Genomic DNA, 20503 nt, shown 5'->3' on the forward strand with positions numbered 1-20503 from the left:
AACAGCTATAGCAGCATGGGGTTCAGTCTCCGTAGAGGCAGACGGCAAATGCCTTTGTTGTTCAGTCATTGGCAATGCTCTTGGTGAGTGCCAGTTTGTCACTGACACTGCCCAGGTGTATCCCCCTGTCCAGGGCGACAGTGGCTGTGGTCCTCCCCCGAGGAGCCTCCAGCCCTTCTTGGTCTCCAGCTCGTCCCCTCCAAGCAGTAACTGGCTTCTGCCATCCCCCCGTTGCCTTCCCTGATGGCGTCTCAGCTCTGTGCTGGGCTCTGGCTGGACCCAGAGGGCTTGGGCTGCTTTTCTCAACCCACCTGGTGCTCTGAGGTTTAATGCTGCTCCCACTGTCCCGTCAGGAGCAAGTCCCTACATGGAAATAGAAGACATAGAGCCTTGGGATCACAGAACTGAATTTGCAGGCCGACCTGCGCCTGTCTGTGGTCTTGGGCGATCCCTCTCAGCCTCGGTCCTCTGTTCTGGACGAATGGGCATAAAGATGCCCGTGTGATGCTTGACTGAGCGGACGGGAAGCCTGAGCACCTGGTGGGTTCCTGGCAGTTTCAGCTGTCCTTCCCTTCTTTGTGCTCTTTCTGGCCCCCCCAGAGGCCACGGCTGCCACCGTCCTGGCGCTGTTCCTGTTACCGCCATCCACAGGGAGCCCTGAATTGAGGACACAATCCCCGTGGTAATGAGGAGACTAATAATAGATTGTAAAAAGCCTAGAGTAGCTCATCGAGTCCTATTTGATGGAGTAAAAACTACTGCAAGAGCGTAAATGCAAAAGGAGGTCTGGAAGGAATGTTGGCATGTGTCTGAAGCCCTTTGCTTGGAAAATACTTGAGAATCTTTCTCTTTTTGGGTCTTTCTCGGGCTCGCAGGCAAATGAAGGAACTGGGATGGAGTCATTTGAGTATGACCTTTGCCCCGATCTGGGTGGACCTAATCTCATCACATGAGTCCTTTAAGGACAGAGTTCCCTCTAGCTGGTGGCCGAAGGGGAAGCCAGAGAGATTCCAAGCGTGGGAAGAATTTCCTTCCACGTGATACTGTTACTGGCCTGAAGATGGTGCCTCTAGAGGCTGCAAGGAAAGCAGCAGCGACCTCAGGCATGCAGCCCCAAGGAGCTGAATTTGGCAGACGATCTGATGAGCTGGGAAGCCTGTTCTTTCCAGGAGCAGGCTTGTGAAACCCTAAACAGAGACCCAGCTGCGCCCGCCTGGGCTTCTGATCTAGAAAACTGTAAGACAGTAAATGGGTGCTGCATTGAGCTGCCACGTGTGTGGTCGTTTTTAGGGCAGCAGTAGAAAGCTAATGCAGCCAAGCTGTAGGGATTGGTGGGGACTGTGGTCTATGGACATGCACAACCACTGTTCAGCTCCAAGTGCTTGTTGGTGTGCAGGAGGCTCTGGGGGAAGAAATCCAGTGTTTCTGGATCTTTCTATCTTTAAAATAGTGTGAAGTATACTGTTTTTTTTTAAAATAAAAAAACATCTGCTGGGTGAATATACCTATGATCCCTTCACTGAAGCATAACCCCTCTTGGATGTAAAGCGTTTGCTACTTTTTTTTTCTTTGAGAAATTGCCTAGTTTAAAGTCTTGTCTTCCATTCATATTACATGTTCAGTGAGGACAGTGTTTCTCTGAAGAGTGTTGACTTGCTGTCGACAATTAGGGACTGAGGTTTTGTCGGGGACTCGGCGAAGGTGGCTTTGGGGGCTAACAGGAGTGTCCCACCCTTTTGGGTGTGTGAAGAGAACTCCCACTATAATTAAGAAGAGGAAGTACAGATTTCTTTATTTTTCTGCAGCTATCCGGATCACCATTCTAAACCCCATCTTTAGGGAGGGAGGTAGGAAGTAGAATGATAGTGAATCTGGTCATCTCACCCAACCTGATCACTTATATTTTCTTTTTAAGTACCGTGGTCTCTTTATGTGAGTCTGGTGGCCCAGTAGCTCAGCACTCGGCCCTTTGCCCGCCGCTAACCATGGAATGTGACTGCTTCTATGGCGAAAGTGAGGCTTAGGTAACTGGCTGTGTTCCCTGGATCCAGATGGCGCCGCTGACTCCCGGCTCGTCCACCTGTGTGATGGTGGTGGTGGTACACGCCACTCCCAGGATAACAACCACTGGCATGTAGTACGTTTCATTTGGCCCTTTGGGACCAACAGGGCAGGACCCGTGGTCCTGGCCGTTTCCCTTTGTCTTCAAGTCCTGACCATTGCAGTCACTGCATCCAGCCCCAGACCTCTGTCCCCCCAGGGACCCTCTTACCACCTCCCTGCCCCCCTCACTTGGGTGTCTACATGTGCCACCTCTAGGCAGGGAGGTTGGGAAGCTTGCCTCTAGCCTTGAAGGTCTCTGGCTCCCACCTACCTCCCTGCTGTTTCTAAACCTCTCCTCTTGGTCCCCTTGGGCTAGAAGTGGTGAGCTTTTCTTTTCTCTCCTGGGGATGTCCAGGCTGGGAGGAGCTAGAAGGAGCTGGCTAGAAACTTCCCAAGATTATCTCCTCAGCCTGTATTAGCCACAGTGTTGGTATACATGTTTGTGCTCAGTCCCTTGATCGTGTCTGACTCTTTGTGACCCCATGGACTGTAGCCCACCAGGCTCCTCTGTTCATGGGATTTTCCAGGCAACAATACTGGAGTGGGCTGCCATTTCCTTCTCCAAGGGATCTTCCCAACCTAAGGATTGAATCCCCATCTCCGGAGTCTCCTGCATTCGCGGGCTGATTCTTTACCACTGCACCACCTGGGAAGAGATGTGTGCAACTGACCAATGAAAGTGAAGGTCGGTCAGTCATGTGCGACTCTTTGTGACCCCATGGACTATACAGTCCATGGAATTCTCCAGGCCAGAATACTGAAACGGCTAGCTGTTCCCTTCTCCAGGGGATCTTCCCAACCCAGGGATCGAACCCAGGTCTCCTACACTGCAAGTGGATTCTTTACCATCTGAGCCAGCAGGGAAGCCCAAGAATACTAGAGTGGGTAGCCTAGTCCCTTCTCCAGTATGTCTTTCCAACCCAGGAATCAAACAGGGGTCTTCTGCATTGCAGGCAGATTCGTTAACAGCTGAGCTACCGGGGACCAGTAAGGAAACCCCAAATTAGAAGTGTGTCAGGAGCACTGTCCCAGTTGTGGGTGTTATAGAAGCTATAATTAGAATATATCATTGTATGTGAAACCGTCTGAGAAAATCTAACCCCTGACAGGGGTTTCTGTGCAAGAGGAAGACTGACGACAAGCCAGAGTAGTGGGGAAGTCCATAAGAGGTTGGTGGAATGTGGGCTGGTCTGCCGGGGCAGGTTATATACAGAACAGCACTTGAACGTCTAATTCAGTTCTGTATCAAGTTCCATCCATATTCACCCACACTGACCTCCTTTCCTTGGCTTCCCCTGACTCTTCCAGAGCCCACTGACAGTATCCTTGACAAAAGGAGCTGAAGACGCATCACCCTGACCCATTTCCATCTCAGGTTTGAAATTAGAAGTTGCTGTGGGAGGCCTTGCATCGTCACCCAGCTGGGCAATGGGCACCCCCACCACTGTTTCCCAGTTTCTGGTGCTCGCCGTGGCCAGTTGCACCACCTCCTGGGAGCCCCCCTGTGGTGCCCTGGGCATTGCCCCTCTGTGCACGGGCACGTGGGGCCAGCCAGAATGGGAGCACGTGTCTGGGATCAGATCCCAGCTGTCCTCGCCTTTGAGTTGCGGCGCGGCGGGCAAGTAGCTTCCCCTTGCAGAGGCTCGGTCTCCGCGTCCGTGAGACGGGGACAGTGTTCGTTTCTGCCTCGTGGGGTTGCGTCCATGAGAAAAAAAGGAAGGGTGTGTAAAATATGCAGCCTCTTCTGGCACAGAGCCAGTGTTCCGTGAATGGTGGTGGTTGCTATTTTAAATTATGTCAGGAGTATTGAGAACACATCAGATTAGGGCTGTGAGTCGGGAAGTTGTTTGTCAGGAACTGTCATAGGGATTGAAGATGAAGGATTTAACCTCTCCAAGGGGGTTCTGCTCCCAGTTTATACGGAGGCAGGCCCAGAGGGCAGAGTGGGGTTTAGATAGGTCATTTCTGCTGATGCGCATTCTCAGTGGAAAGAAAACGTGTGTGTGTGTGTGTGTGTGTGTGTGTGTCTTGGGAAAGGAGATATGGCCGTGGGACGGGAATAAGGAAGGAAGCGACTGAGCTGGACTAAGTGGACGGTCACAGTTAGAGGGTGAACTTGACCAAATGCCCTGTGTCTGGGTACAAGGTAGGATTTCAAGCAGCCCTGTTTGTTCAGATACCTAGTTCTGTTGAAACCAGAGATTTATCTTGGTCTTTAAAAACTTTTTTCTTCACTCTAAATGTTAGCTCTGCTTGATTTTCTGAGTAAGAGGGTCAGTGGCATCTTAAAAGAGTTTCCTTTGAATAAGAGACTCTTTTAAGATGCCACTGACCCTCTTAGAAAATTTAATGTCAGGATACACACAATTTTTTGTAAGTAGTCCAATTTTTGTGGTTTCTCAGACCCAGGTTAAACATCTTGTTTTATTTATTTTTTTAACAGTGCAAATCTTGTTTAATTCAAATTGCATCTCAAAACAAAGAATTTAAAAAAAAACACACCCTTATTTTAGACCATTTTCTAAATGAGACCCAAAGCTGCTGAACAGACAGGCAAACTCTTACACATGCTTCAGAACCCTGCCCAGATGTCACCTCTCCAGCAGAGCTTTGCGACATACACAAGTCAGTTGGGCAGCCAGCCCCTCCTTCTGCTTTCATTGTTCATCCCTCTATTAGACCCTATAATCTATTAGATCCCATAATCACTCATTTCCTGGTTGGTTTCTTCTACTAAACTGTGAGCTCCTTTTCATCTTTCTTACTCTTTTTTTTTTTTTTTTTTTGGTGCCTAGCACAGAAATATTGAAGGAATGGAATATAAAGGAAGAAAATGAGTTCCCCACTGGAAATGCAGGGAAAGCCCTTTCTTATCTTGTGTGAAGGGGACAGAGAACCAGGAAGCTGTATCCGATGGGACTTCTCGTGGGGGCTCTGCGAGCCTGTAGGACCGGCTTCCACTCTGGCTTTCAGAAGATGAGGGACTGTCAACAGAAGTGGAATCACCAGGAAGAACTGGTGGGAAAGGAGCACTGGCCTCCAAGATCAGATCAGATAAGGGAGTGTGTGGTTGGATGTGTGCTGGGAGAGAGGGATGTTTTGAAGTTCCAGGCTGATTGTGCTAAAGAAGGGCTCTCAGTGGCCCGGTGGCAGCCATTCTCTGGGCATCCAGGGATAACCTACCTGATCCAGGGCAGGAGAGCACCGCCGCTCTGTGGACAGAAGAAAGCCTGTGTCTTTCCCCAGAAGTGTCAGTGGGGAGCCCCTTACCCCACTCTGGGGGTGGGGCGCCCTGGGATGGAGTATCAGCTCGCATAAAAGCTGTAGTCTCTGGAAAGAGAGACAGGTGGGTTCTCAGCCATGGAGTGGAGACGCTGGGCTTGGAGGGCGTGAGGACGCAGCTGCCTGAACTCTATCTCCTTTAGGGTCCTTTGGTTGGAGACTCCTTCCCTGCGGCACTGATCCTCCCAGGGCGCGGATGTTTTAGGATCAGTTACACAGCACACCAGGGGGCTTCCCAGGTGGCGCTCGTGGTAAGGAATCCACCTCTGGATTCCATGCAATGCAGGAAGCTCAGGAGACTCGGGTTCGGTCCCTGATTCTGGAAGATCCCTCGGAGGAGGCCACGCACGGCAACCCACTCCTGTATTCTTGCCTGGAGAATCCCATGAGCAGGGGAGACTGGCCGGTTACAGTCCACAGGGTTGCAAAGAGTCAGCGTGACTGAAGTGACTTAGCATGCACGCACACAGCATGCACTCGGCAGAAAAACTCTCTGTCTCCCCACGAAGGACTTCAGGATGGCGGTAAAACTCCCGCAATGATTTCCTGTAAAAGCTCCTAACAGAGCAGGCGTACTGCCTTGCACATGGTACCTTCATCTTCCAGAAATTTACCATCATCTCATTTTCTCCCCAGCTTTAGCTCCTTGACTTGGGTGAGAAGGCATTACTCCCTCCACCTTAAGCACTGGGAGCTCTCGCTTTATTTGTTGACAAGGGGTCCTTGAACTTGATAAAGTAAGTTGGTTCCAATCCGAAGACTTCCAAAAGACCCAACTTAAGTTCTTTGTCCTCATGCAAAGGGGCAGATGGTCTTTGTGGACGTGGCTTAGGAAGACTTCCCCAGAACATCCAGGCCGGTCTCCACGTGTTTTCTGTCACCCACCAGAGTTGCATTGTACCCCCTGACAAATACAGGGAGGTTCTGAGACAGCCGCTTTTGGTGTAGTCACAGGGCCCCGTGTGGAGTGGGCTGAGCGTGGGGCCCTGGTGTTTCTGGAGGGAGCAGTGGGGTGACCACCGACTGCTACAGTCATGAGTGTTGAGAAAGCTCCCGTTGTTCCTCTGCATCCCTGTGAGCACCCCTGTTGTTGTTGGTCAATTGTGTCCAATTTTTATCTGTGACCTCATGGACTGCAGCATGCCAGGCTTCCCATCCTACACCATCTCCTGGAGCTCGCTCAAACTCATGTCCATCGAGTCGGTGATGCCATCCAACCATCTCATCCTCTGTCGCCCCCTTCTCCTCCTGCCCTCAGTCTTTCCCAGAGTCTTTTCCACTGAGTCAGCTCTTTGCATCAGATGGCCAAAGTATTGGAGCTTCAACTTCAGCATCAGTCCTTCCGATGAGTATTCAGGGTTGAAACTCTTCAGCTGCTGGGGAAATGTCTGGGGTTTGGCCAAGTGCACAGTGAGTTTCCTTGGGCACTTGGGATTCCCCCCGGTCCATTTCACACTGCCTGTTTATTCGGAGTGGAATCAGGTCCATGTGTTTCAAGTCCCTTTGTTTGATTCTCTGCTGAATAATTTTTCTTTTTTTTATGTTTGTTTTTGTTGTGGTAAAGGTCAGTATAAAACATATTATTTTAACCATATTTAAACTGTGCAGTTCAGTGGCGCTAAGTACATTCACATTATTGTGCAACTCTCACCATTATTATCTCTCAAATTTTCCACTTTCTTAAACTGAAACTCTGTCTCCAGTAAACAGAGTCTTCATTCCCTCTCCCCACCGCTGGGCCTCTGTCTGCTGCATCATTTTTTCTAAGATTGTTTGAGGCCCTAAAGTTCTGGATGTTTTGCCTTAGAAGGACACATCTTGCCACAAGACAATAGGAACCCCAAACCTAAAGGGAGTGTGTGTGTGTGTGGGGGGGTGCTCTGAGAGATGTGTGGATGCAGGGCTGTGGGGCCAGCCCTGCCGTCCTTCTGGTAAATCTGTGTACCCAGGGGTGACAGGACGCAGGCTGTCCTCTTGAGGTTTACAGAGCGGAGACCCGGCGGGTGATTTTCCCTGTTAGGAATCAGCCGTGGCTGCCTTGGGGGTGGGCAGCCAAAAGGGCACGCAGCCCGTCTGCCTCTCCCTGACCTCCTCAGTTCCTGTCTCCCTGGGAGAATCTACTTACTCTCCCAGCAAAGGAAGGTCAGAGCCTCGGGCTTAGGGAGGTGCCTCTACTTATTATTTCCTTTCTAACACAAAATGGGGAAGGCTTTTTTCTCAAGAGCCTATTCTAGCACTTTCTCTGGGAGTGGTGAGAAAGGCGATGTGCTAAGACATGAAAATCAAGAAGACCCCAGAGACCTATAGTTATTTCTGGAGAACCAGACCCAAAGCCTAGGCTGACAAGGGTGATTTGGAAGGCAGGGACCTGTCTGCTTTCTTTGGGAAAAATCCCTACACACACTCAGCGGCATCTGACACACCAGACTGTGGGCTGTGGAGATGACACAAGCTCCCTTCACATGGCACATGATTCTGGGGGTGAGGGGGATGCTCTGTGCCACACGGATGCACACACACACACACACACACACACACACACACACACACACACACACACACACACACACACACACACACACACACACACACACACACACACACACACACACACAGAATCTGATGACTGTGAGAATGCTATTCTCGGTGAGAATGCTATTCCTTCAGCCTATGTCCTCGATTCTTGTTAAACTGCTAAGGACATTGGAGTTTCAGGTTCTGGGCATTTTGGAAGGGCAGACTTTGATGGGGAAGGAAAGAAAGCCAAGAAAACCTAAGGACCTTGAGGGAGGGGTCCCAGAGTGGACTTTTTAGAAGCCCCACCAAGAAGTAGGGTTGAGGAAAGATTGTGTAAAAGAGAGAAAATAAACTGTGCTTTATAGATATGTGAGGGGTCTGCTAGCTCTGAGTTAGGGGTTCCCTTGAAGTTGGAAGCATTATCTTACTTTTTTTTTTAACAATACATTAATCCAGAAAAGAGGGGATATATGTATACATATAGCTGATGCACTTTGTACGACAGAAATCACATAGCACTGTAAAGCGACTGTAGTCCGATAAAAAGAACCAGTACGTTATAAGGGCTTCCACAGGGCTTCCTGGGTAGCTTAGCTGGTAACAAATCCGCCTGAAACACAGGTTCGATCCCTGGGTCAGGAAGATCCCCTGGAGAAGGGACTAGGCTATCCACTCCAGTATTCTTGGGCTTCCCTGGTGGCTCAGATGGTAAAGAATCCACCTGCAATGCAGGAGGTCTGGGTTCAATCCCTGGGTGGGAAAGATCCCCTGGAGGAGAACATGGCAGCCCACTCCAGTATTCTTGCCTGGAGAATTCCATGGGCAGAAGAGCCTGGTGGGCTACAGACCGTGGGATCACAGAGTCAGACACGACTGGGCGACTAAGCACAGCACAGGAGTTATCTTATAATTTAGGATGGAGATACCTATCCATGGATGGGGGCCATCCATGAGCTACGGATGTGGGTATAGTTTTGTGAATTGATCTTATGGGGAGAGTACATAGCCATCACCAGAATCATGAAGTCTTGGGAAAATGCACGGGAAGAGTGGCAACAGAACCTGAGCCTCAGCAGCATCACAAGTTCAGGGTGGGTGGGGCTTCCCCACCCACCCTGGGTACCCAGCTCCCTGGGTATACGGGGGCAGGTCCGAGAGCTCTGGTACTTTGGCTTTGAAGGGCCCTTCTGCCATCACATGAAGTCTTTATGACTCCTTTGGCCCTAAAAAAACCCCAGTGTTTCTCTGACTATAAAGATAGAAACTTAGAAAATGGTAATGAAAATAAAAATCTGTCTTGATTGTATTAATTAATTAACCACTGTAAACATTCTGAGGTATTCTCTTTTTTGTCCTTTTAAGAGAGAGTTGAGATCATAGTATGTCTATGAATAGAGCCCTTTCACTTAACATGACCTCATAATCATCTTGCTTGTCACTAAAAAGTCTTTATGAGCATCACTTTCAGTGGTTGCACAATCTTCCATTATGCGGCTCTATTACAGCCTACTTATACATTCTTCTATCATTGGGCACTTGCACTGTTGTTAGCTTTTCACTTTAATAAATAATGCAGTGAGAGGCATCTTTGGGCAAGAAGCTGTGATCGCATTTTAGAGGATTTCTTTATGACAGATTCCTAGAAGTCTCTCTTGATTTTTGAAGATACAGTACTGTGTGTTAAGACATTGCCAAGACCCATCTGTAAACTGCGGACATTGAAAAGGACGGTGGGCAGAGACATGGGGCCAGGCAGCAATGCTCACTGGTTTCTGGCACACACACACACATGCCGCTAAAATGCTGTGGGCATCATGGAGACCTAAGAAATTAGAAGGCCCAACCTTGATCCTTGAGGAACCTGCTGTCTCTTGTAGGACCACAACATGCTTAAATAGCCCAAAGGAAGAGATGCCTGTATCTCAGGATCTTGGGAGACCCATGCATGCATTTTTCTGGAAAGGGAGTCAATAGCTTTCATCAGTATCTTTTCATCTACAAAGCTTCAAAGAATTACCCATGAGTTGATTGCTTCGGGTATGTGGAGGGGAGTGGATTATTTTTCTCAATTTATTTTTTCTTTTACTATTTTATCTTATAGTTGTTAGAGTAGAAAAATGAGGTAAACTTCTTGTTTCATGTGTCATTAATATGACCGGTAGCTGAGAAGATGGCCACCGGGGATCCTGGTTTTGCAGACCATGAGGTAGGGTGTAGGAGTGGCCACAGCCTGTACCCAACAGGTGTGAGGCAGATTTTGGCAACCTTTTGTCACCTGTACCTGCGGTGGCCTACTAATCTGTTTACATAGAAATCTGCTCCCACCAGCAGGAGTCCAATGCTGATAGGGTCATATTATCAGAACACGATGTCACACAAGTGCACAGGACTTTTGGTAACACAACCCAGTGTTTCTTTATCTCTCTGCTGGAGCCTCAGTCTTCACCTGGTTGCTCAGAGTTCAAGAAGCTTCTTACTGCTCATTCACAGTCATCAGGAAAGCCAGCCCAACTCTGCCAATGTAGAGGAGGTCAGGAGATGGGGTTAGTGTGTGGGCTCCAGGCCTTTCAATCGGGCCAGAATTTGATGTACACTTGGAAAGTGACAGCCACCGATTGTATTTGTTTTCTCCAATCTGTGCTGGGCACTTCCATTGCTCTGCTTGCTCTTCCAATGGGAAAATGAGAGCCCCACATGCCTACAGCCTTGCCCAGGCATCTCCACCAGATAGACACTCACAGTCGTAGGTCTTCCACAGGACCCTCGTAGCTCAGAAGGGGGGCAGTGTTCATGGATTTTGTCACGTCAGGTTCCTGTAGTCAAGACAACCGTGATGGGTATGGGTCCCATTGCACCATCTCCCTTGTGGCCTGTCCCTCGTCTGTGGCTGGAGTGCTTTATAGGGGGGGTCTATGTGCAGAACATGACTGCACAGCAGAGACCTCATAGGAGGCAAGGTGCCTGGGCTCAGAAGCTCCCCAATCTGGCTTGCTATTAAATCTGTATAATTTTTTAAATTATTACTTTATTTTTTTGAATCCCAGATGACTGTTTCTCCAGGTTCAGCTGAGTTTTTCTTTCCTGACCCTTGACTTTATCTTGGAGTAAACCCTCTTCTCCCTGTCACTCTCCTAGCCTTTGATGCTTTGTTTTCTCTTGACCCAGAACAGCTTAGTTTCCTAAAGGGCGTCCATCTCCCTGGAACTTAGGTACCCAGTATAGTCATGGTGCATGCACGCTAAGTCACTATAAGCATAAGTCTTGTTTGGTCTCAACTCCATCGCCAGAGGCGCCAACACCCCCAGTCCACCCCCAACCAGACAAGATGAGGGCTGAGTCACTGCCCGTGTCTCAGATATAAGGAATATCTGCTCTTCTCATAAGGAACTGGAAAATATTAAACAAACACATCTGTGACTGCTGCCAGCCCTAACCCATAATGCAAAATAAAAAAGAAAATACACAAAACATAATCCTTTGTTGGTGGTTGTAGGGGAGACAGGTAAAAGCCTAGACTTCTGAAGTATGCGATTAAGAAGTTCTTCCTCATACTTAATCAGACTCACATTGGCCATGATTTCAGCTTTATTCCAGTTCTGTCCAGATAAAAATACTATTCTCTTTGCTACACATATTTTTAATAAAAATTATATTTTACAAATAAAGATATGTAAAACATTTCACATGTAAGATAACTTTTGACAAAATATATTTTATATGTAAAACCCGTATTGTTTACTTTAATAGAACATTTTATATTTAAATATTTTAATTTTACAAATAAAACTATATATGAAATGTTACAGGTTAATATAAATAAAATATTAAGTGAAACACCTGATATTGGCATTTAAAAATATTTGTAAAATATAGGCTAGTTAAATGTATGAAAATAAATCTTAATATTTAAATCACCATGATAGTTGCATACTAAAGTAATTCGACTTGAATGTTTAAATACTGAAATATATAGAACATGTTATTTTTGCACAAAAGGTGTAATAAGATGTTTTAAAATTGTAATAAGAGTAGCTAGTCATACAGTGAGGTCAACCCCAGTGCTCTCTGACAAGCTAGAGGGGTGGGGTGGGGTGGGAGGGGGGAGGGGGGTTCAAGAGGGAGGGGACATATGTATACCTATGGCTGATTCATGTTGATGTTTGGCAGAAAGCAACACAACTGTTGTAAAGCAACTATCCTCCAATTAAAAATAATAAAAATTTAAAAAGATAAAATTTAAAAAAAGGATAATAGTAGCTCAGCTGGTAAAGAATCTGCCTGCAATGCAGGAGACCCCAGTTGGATTCCTGGGTGGGGAAGATTCCCCTGGAGAAGGGAGAGGCTACCCACTCCAGTATTCTTGGGCTTCCCTGGTGGCCCAGATGGTAAAGAATCCGCCTGCAATGCGGGAGACCTGGGCTCGATCCCTGGGTCAGGAAGATTCTCCTGGAGGAGGGCATGGCAACCCACTCCAGTATATTTGCCGGGAGAATTCCATGGACAGAGGAGCCTGGTGGGCTACAGTCCATGGGGTAGCAAAGAGTCAGACTGAGCGATTAAGTGCACACACACACACACACAATAGAAACTGCCAAAAAAAAAAAAAAAAAAAAAGAGTAGTTGCATTCGCTTCCTGGTTCATAAACGGGAACCTGGGGCCCACAGCGCCCCTGTCTGCCTCTCGGTGCCAGCGCCCTGATGTGCTATTTGTCCTCCACCCGTAGGCATCGGCAAGAACGTCATCTGCGACCGCGCGGCCACGCCGCTGGACGCCTTCCGCATGATGTCGGCCGCCCACTACTACCCGAAGCTCATGAGCGTCATGGGCAACGTGCTGCGCTTCCTGCCGGCCTTCGTGCGCATGAAGCAGCTCATCGAGGAGGGCTACGTGGGCGAGCTGCTGGTGTGCGAGGTGCAGGTGCATGGCGGCAGCCTGCTGGGCAAGAAGTACAACTGGAGCTGCGACGACCTGATGGGCGGCGGCGGGCTGCACTCGGTGGGCACCTACATCATCGACCTGCTGACCTTCCTCACCGGCCAGAAAGCCGTCAAGGTCCACGGGCTGCTCAAGACCTTCGTGAAGCAGACCGACCACATCAAGGGCATCCGCCAGATCACCAGCGACGACTTCTGCACCTTCCAGATGGTGCTGGAGGGCGGCGTGTGCTGCACTGTCACCCTCAACTTCAACGTGCCCGGCGAGTTCAAGCAGGACGTGACCGTGGTGGGCTCGGCCGGGCGCCTCCTGGCCGTGGGCACGGACCTGTACGGCCAGCGCAACAGCGCCCCGGAGCAGGAGCTGCTGGTGCAGGACGCCACGCCGGTCAGCAACTCCCTGCTGCCCGAGAAGGCCTTCAGCGACATCCCGTCGCCCTACCTGCGTGGCACCATCAAGATGATGCAGGCCGTGCGCCAGGCCTTCCAGGACCAGGACGATCGGCGCACGTGGGACGGCCGGCCGCTCACCATGGCCGCCACCTTCGACGACTGCCTGTACGCCCTGTGCGTGGTGGACACCATCAAGCGGTCCAGCCAGACGGGCGAGTGGCAGAACATCGCGGTGATGACCGAGGAGCCCGAGCTGAGCCCCGCCTACCTGATCAGCGAGGCCATGCGGCGCAGCAGGGTGTCTCTGTACTGCTAGCCCAGACTGGGGGGACCGGGACGGGGGCGACCCGGACTGGGGACCCGGCGTGACCCAGGCCTCCAGCCAGAGGGTGGGGGTGGGGGGAAGGGAGAGGTGGTCTCGAGGAGTCTGGGGGCCGGGAAGTGGAAAGGGGCAGTGTGTGGGAATGGGGTCCGGGAGGCCGAGCCCCTACCCGGATGAGGGGCCCCAATCGAGACTGTGTTGGGGGGCTGCCTCCCGCTGCCCTTCAACTGTGAGCAGCCGGGAGGGCTGGCTGGCCTCTGCACCACATTCATCGCGGGCGGACTCCCACCCTCCCCCCTCCACCTCCCCCACGTCGTCTTGGCCTCCTTTGCAAGCCAAAGGCCCCTGCGCAATCAAGGCCCCTGAATCCAACAGGCGAGCTCAGCGGGCAGGAGAAGGCGCATGGTTAGGTGGCCACGCCAGCCCCTTGGTCTGGGGAGAGGCAGGTATCGGTGGCTAAAGAGAAAGTTCAGATTCCAGGAAGCCACTTACAGGGTCTGTGGGGGATAAAGTACTTGGTAGCAAAGTACGCAGCTTTCTTGAAGGCTGGGCCGCGGAAGCTGGAGGGAGGAGATGTCTTCCTAATTGACTTATTGCCCTTTTCCTGGCCTGAGGCGAGGTCAAGGAGTGCCAGGAAGGGCCAGCAGAGAATTGCGTTCCCTGGAGCCAAAAGGTGAGGGCAAGGGCACCGGAAATAGACAAGGGGGAGAAGCAGATTTCCCTTTGCATGTGTCAGGATTAAAAGCCCACAAGGAGCCACCTTGTAACTGTTTCCGGTGCAGTGTTGACATGGTCCTTTCACAGGACGGAGGAGACAGCAGGACCGAGGTGTGGGTCTGACCACAGGCTCCTGGGCTTTTGTCCAGGCTCTGGGGGCAGCCGTGAGCCCCAGGCTCGCAGGGGCAAGTCCCCAGCAGAAGGGAAAGTGAGCCAGCCCTGCACCCGTCTCTCCTGGCAAGCTGGGGAAGGGCTCCCAGGAGAGTCCCCAGCTTTGTGGATTTTAAAAGGGAAGCCTTCAGGTTCATGCAGATATAATCTTCTTCCCTTTGGGGGAGAAAAATGTCAAGGCTCTTTTCCTTAGTTTGGACCTTTGCTCTCATGCATCAAAAAAGTGAAAAATTGTGACTAGGTATTAAAACAAAAGGAAAACAAGGAACATTATTTTCAGTATTTCTAAATGGGGTTTTAGAACCCTCTGAGGTGTATAGCTTGCATAGGCTTGAGCAAGCTAATGTAGGAAAAAACATCTTCTCCCTCCCCTGGTCTCCTCTCCCTCTTATCTTAACGCCCTCTGCTTACTTTTATTGGAGATGGCAGACTGCAGGCTTGGAGCAGGCAGAGCCAGAGGGAACCACCAGAGACAGACAGACACACACACATTTATAAATGCTGTCTACCATCATTTTCACTAAAATCCCTCTTAGGAATTCAGACCTGGTCTTGAAAGAAAGCTCAAGTCAAATACATTTTGAAAATGAGGACTTATCCTATTGCTTCCTTTTCTTAATTCTCCACACATAGGATATTTGTTGAGGTTGGCTGTTGAGGCGGTTACTTGCAAGTCTACAGAGTCTGTTCACCGAAACCCAGCTGTTGTCGTCAGCAGACAAGTAACATTTGGAGTCTTTTCAGATGGGCCACAGTGGGCCTGGAAGGGAGTTTAAGGGCTGAGAGTGGACCCCAGGCTCTGAGCAGGCAAAGTCTCAAAATGCACTAACTGTCTGATCAGTGGCTACTCCATCCTCATACGCTCTGCATCCCAGGCTGACCCTGGGTGCAATGACGCCATGTCCAAACACCCCGGAATATTGGTATTTTCTAGCACAGAGGAGTAGGAATCATCTTCCTAGGAAGAATTTCCCTGCTTCCTGGGCTTTCCTGCCACGTGGGAAGGTTAGCCGGCTACAACTCTCCATCATATGATTGGTTCCTGCTCGGTTGACAGAATCAGCATGCCAGCTTTTGTAGCTAACAGCTCAAAACTAGAGGTTTGCTAGCATGGAAGTCTTTCAGTGAGAGTTTGAGTGGAAGGCCATGCCATGGACCTTTGGGGTTCAGATTCTCCTAAATTCCTCTTTGGATTTATAGCTTTTGTAGAAACTGAGTGGAAAGATTTTTTTTTTTTTCTAGTTGTCCCAAAGGGTTGTGATTGAGGAAGAAAAGGAAACTAGTGACCCTATGGGTCTTGTTTTTCTAAGTCATTTATAATCTAAGTGGGGCTGTTCCTGAGGGTTCAATCTTGTTTCTGTACTTTAAATACTTGGAAGTTCTTTTCCCCCCAAAGATCTCTGAACTCTGTGATGAATACTTAGTGTCTAAAACAAAAATTCTCATTTGAGGCGGGGGTATATGGAAGAATCTATATTCTTAAAAAGAAGCATGAAAAATATTTTAGTAGGTGTACTCAAATTTTATCTACTGAAATGCATGTGATAGGTAGATGCAGGAACAGGTGGAAGAAAAGGCCTAGATGGTTCATTTTGTTAATAGAAAAGCTACAGTAAATGGCTTTGTTAGTGCTTCTTTGGCCCCAGTCCTGTCACTTGCAAAGACGTTATTAGGAGCCACAATACAAAGTTGAAATCTCCAGCTCTCAACAGCATTCTCTAGGACTTTGTCCCAGCCCAGCACCCTTAGTAGTACCCTCAGGGGACTGGGTACTCTTGGCTGGATTGGAGCTTAGATGAAGCTTCTGGAGTCATCCAGCCCCCCTCTCTCTCTCTGCCTTGTTGACTGTGTTTCAAGGGTCCAGCATAATACAGGCTCCATTTCAGGGTCATCATAGTTAGTCCCCACTTGCCTGGTTTATCCCCTTCATTATTTTTGGGGGGGGGGGGACTCTGATAACTGGATGTTTGGCTCATGACACTGGTAGCCTCAGCAGATGTTCCAGATTCTGAGAGAGGGTGTAAGGGGTGCTCACCTGGTGCCCACAAGTGTTTGGGAATGCTCTGTGCTTATTTGGAAGGTTTGGGTTCTCTGAGTTTTCTCCTGGAGAGTTGTTGATCCCTGTCAGCTCCCTCTATGACTCCTCCTCACCCCCCTGGGAGAGGTGTGGCAGGGACCACAGGGCAACCTCAGCCCACCTTGGGCCCCTGAGGGCAGTCTTGGCCGACTCCAGCTGAAGCGGAAGTTCTCCCAGGCCCTTTTTCCCTCTGCAGAGAGCCATCTCAGTCCTCTCTGTGCCCACATTTCCTGATCATCTGCTGCGTTTAGGGTATTTGAAGTGTGGTGGTTTAGTTGCTCAGTCATATCTAACATTTGCAACCCTGTAGACTGTAGCCCACCAGGCTCCTCTGTCCATGGGATTTTCCAAGCAAGAATGCTGGAGTGGGTTGCCGTTCTCTCCTCCAGGGGATCTTCCTGGCCCAGGGATTGAACCGGGGTCACCTGCATTGCAGGTGGATTCTTTGCCAGCTGAGCCAAGGACATTCTCTTACTTAATCCATAAAACCACCCTATAATATTGGGTATCGTTAGTCCCATTTTACACATGAGAAAATTGAGGCTGAGCGGATGAGTCACTTGCCCAGGGTCACAAAACTATGAAGTACAAGGGGGAGTCACCTGAATCCAAAAACCTTCCTTCTCCTCCAAACCTCAAGGCCTCCCACGAAGGAAGGTGTGCGCCTCTGCCGTTCTTTGCCAGGCAGGAGAGCGCTCCTTGTTGAACCCTGTCGGGGTCTGCGGGGCCACAGTGATTCGAGTCCGCTGTGCCCTGCGTGGGGCTCCCCGCTGTGGCTGTCAACACCTCCCCGTGGAGCCAGGTGTCACAGTTGCTGTTCTGCCAGAAGTTTCCTTGTAGAGCTGCAAATAGAAGAGTCTATTTTTCTTCCTTTTCCAAACTGGAAATATCACTCAGCTTCTTTTAAAATCAACTTCCTAAGTTGATTCTGATGGCAGGCGATGCAGCCAACCGCAGAGCTGGGGATTTTTAAGACGTTGTTGGCTGATTATTACGGGGTTGTGCTCTTGCTGGTCCTAATAACATAGGAAAATGTCTCTTCTCAGGGAGTGGGGCGTTGACTGTGCATCTGACTCGGATGTTAGCTGTGCGTGGCATTTGTACCTTTAGACTCTCTTAATTCTTAATCTTGTCTCATAGCCGCAGCTGTTGAAATGGACCTGTGGTCAAAGATGTGGTTTCTAATTGCATCGCTTTCATCCTAGTGGGTATGGCAGAATGGGGGAAATTCAGCATTGGTAAGGGTACCCTGAGGAGAAAGTAACTCCAGCTGCGACTGAAGGGAATTCAGAGCCAATATATTCAATAGTTCCTCTTACAACCCCAAGAGGTTGTCGCTGTCGATGTTCAGTTGCTGAGTCGTGTCCAACTCTTTGCAACCTCATGGACTGCAGCACACCAGGCATCCCTGTGCTTAGCTGTCTCCCTGAGTTGGCTCAAACTCATGTCTGTTGAGTCGATGATGCCATCCAATCATTTTGTCCTCTGTCACCCCCTTCTCCTCCTGCCCTCAATCTTTCCCAGCATTAGGGTCTTTTCTAATGAGTCAACTCTTCACATCAGGGGCCACAGTGTTGGAGCTTCAGCACCAGTCCTTCCAATGAATATTCGGGGTAGATTTCCTTTAGGATTGACTGACTGATCTCCTTGCTGTCCAAGGGACTCCCGAGAGTCTTCTCTAGCACCCCAAGAGGCTAAGTAATGTAAAAATAAAGGAACTGAACATGCCACTTCTCAGCCAGGACTGAAACCCCAGTTTTCTGACTCAGAGCCCCATGCTGCCTCCCACAGCATCTCAGAGCTCTCAGATGGGGAGGGGGAGGCCCGCAGCGGTGACATGACTTGTCCGAGATCCCAGGGCGAGTTGGGAGAAGAGTCGCAGTGAGAGCTGGGACTGCAGCTGACTGTGGTCCCTGAGCTGTTACAGCCGAATTCACTTAAAAAAAAATCAATTATGTCTCTAATGTAGTCAGAAAACTAACTGTTTAGCATTTCCCATTGTGACTGTAGTGTGAACAGTGGTCTATAATTTGTACTGTGTTTGGCGAGGATGGGGAGCACACGTTCAGATGCTCACCTCTGAGATTCCCGGAGGCCATCTCTCCTAGGCCCCGCCCCCTGGGTCCAGAATAGGCCTTGACCAGCTTAGGACTCCTGGTCCACCACCGTCTCTCCATTTGCAGGCTTCCAAAGCCTGCAGTTCACGGGCAGAGGCCACGACCCTGGAGAGTTTTGTTTTTTGTTTTTAAATCAACTCTCAGAGCCCCGCACTTCAGTTCCCTTTTGGGGACAGCGAGACAGGTAATGAGATAAGAGCTGTGCTTGTCTGCAGCCCCCCAGGCGCCCGCCCAGCCTGCCGCAGCCCAGGGCAGTGTCCCGGGTTTGAGGGGACGGCCCTGAACTGGCCTTCAGGACTCCTCCCAAGAGGACCGAAAACCTTCAGTGCTGCTCTCCGAGGCGCTGGGCTCAGCGGTGTCATCAGAGTTCGGAGGTGAGGTCAGTAAGCGCCGCGGACCTGAGTGACCACACCAGTTTGAGCAGCAGAAGGCGGTGGCCTGCTGACTTTTTCCCTGCTTCATCACGGTTCCTGTTTGCTGGAGGCCTTGCGAGGGCCACCCGAGCATCTGGCTGTCTGTCAGGCTCCTACATCACTGCACTACTGAATACTCTGGAGTCCGTTGCCCTTGTCTGTCCACAGCAAGAGTGAATAGAGGGGTAACAAGACCATGTCACGTGCAGGGGTTCCATGCTGGGCGGGGCAGCCAAGCTTGCCGGGGTGGTGTGAACAGGGCCCCCAGAGCAACCCTGGTGCCCGCCGTCCTTCCCCGTCCAGGTCTCTGCTGTCCTCCCGCAGCCATCACAAGGGCTATGTTGTTGTTGGCGGAGCCCTGTGGTTTCTCCCCATAAACTCGATGACTGCTTGGTGATTCTCGTCCGCGGCTGGGAAACAAAACCCAAGCTGGCGACCTACCCTCTTCCTTTGCTGCCCTTTTCTCTGTCCGGCGTCCAGCCGTGTTTAGTATTCTGGCCCTGTGCCTTGCCCAGGGGAGGCAGGAGTTTCTCGTGATGATGGCTTTCTGTTTGTCGCCTGGTGCTTTTACTGTGTTTTATTTTTTAACCAAAATTGCATCTGTTTGGTTGTCAGTGTTGAGTATGTATTTATTGTGTTTTACAGACATGAGTATATATATGTATGTATATGTATAAAAAAACTTATCTATGAAAAGTCAAGGCATGTAAACTAGATATTTTAAAGAGTTATTTATCAAGGGGAAAAAATGTGTGTTATAAAGTAAACAGAGTCTATATTTTATATATAATGTAGATAGCAAAACATAGCTTATAAATTATAGAAGGTTTGGGTTTTCTTTTTTTATTATTAAAGCAAAAAGCAAAAAAAAAAGAAAAGACAATGAATGCAACCGTTCTTCGTGTTTTACAAGCTGAACTGCTGTGGGTGGTGGCCTTCCCTCCCGGGCCCTTGGGTTGAACAGTCTGTACTCCGGGCCTGATGCCCGTGTTACGTCTGTGATGCTCAGGGGGCCACGGCTTACCATCACCCCGCCAACTGGCATGTGCCACTTCAAATGTGGCCTCCTGCTGTCCTCCCCAGTTGACATTGGCAGGATAAAGGAATGGAAGTAGCAAATAAAGATTGAAGAGAAGATGTAATTTCAGCTGCTTTTTGTTTATTAGACCCGAATACTCTAGCTGATGAGCTACGTACCTGGTGAATTGTGGGATATGAAGCAAGGATGGGGGTGGGAATGATGATGGTGCATCTGGGGGGTGGGTGTGTATCTAGTGCGGAGGGGAATCTGTTCTGGTGTCAGCATCCATGAGACCGACCAGTGGAATCTGCTTCTGCTTCTTTGATGGTAGATGTATTTAAAGTTAGAACTGGAGGAACTTTAGAACATCTGGCTCAAATCCTAGCTCTAATATTGAAAATGTGGACATGGAAGGGAAATAACCTGCCTAAGGCC

At 49.6% G+C, this 20503-nt stretch overlaps 1 protein-coding gene across 1 annotated transcript in view; it reads left to right on the top strand.

Moving 5' to 3' along the window:
* GFOD1 (glucose-fructose oxidoreductase domain containing 1) overlaps positions 1 to 20189 on the top strand; it is a 100846-nt gene extending 80657 nt beyond the window's left edge. The window contains exon 2 of the mRNA XM_043908518.1: positions 12627 to 20189. Coding sequence (XP_043764453.1) covers positions 12627 to 13546 — 920 coding nt within the window. The 3' untranslated portion in view covers positions 13547 to 20189. The remainder of the gene's footprint in view (positions 1 to 12626) is intronic.
* The last annotated feature ends 314 nt before the right edge of the window (positions 20190 to 20503 follow it).

Source organism: Cervus elaphus, chromosome 7, assembly GCF_910594005.1.
Source record: "Cervus elaphus chromosome 7, mCerEla1.1, whole genome shotgun sequence".
In the NCBI taxonomy this organism is placed as follows: Eukaryota; Metazoa; Chordata; class Mammalia; order Artiodactyla; family Cervidae; genus Cervus; species Cervus elaphus.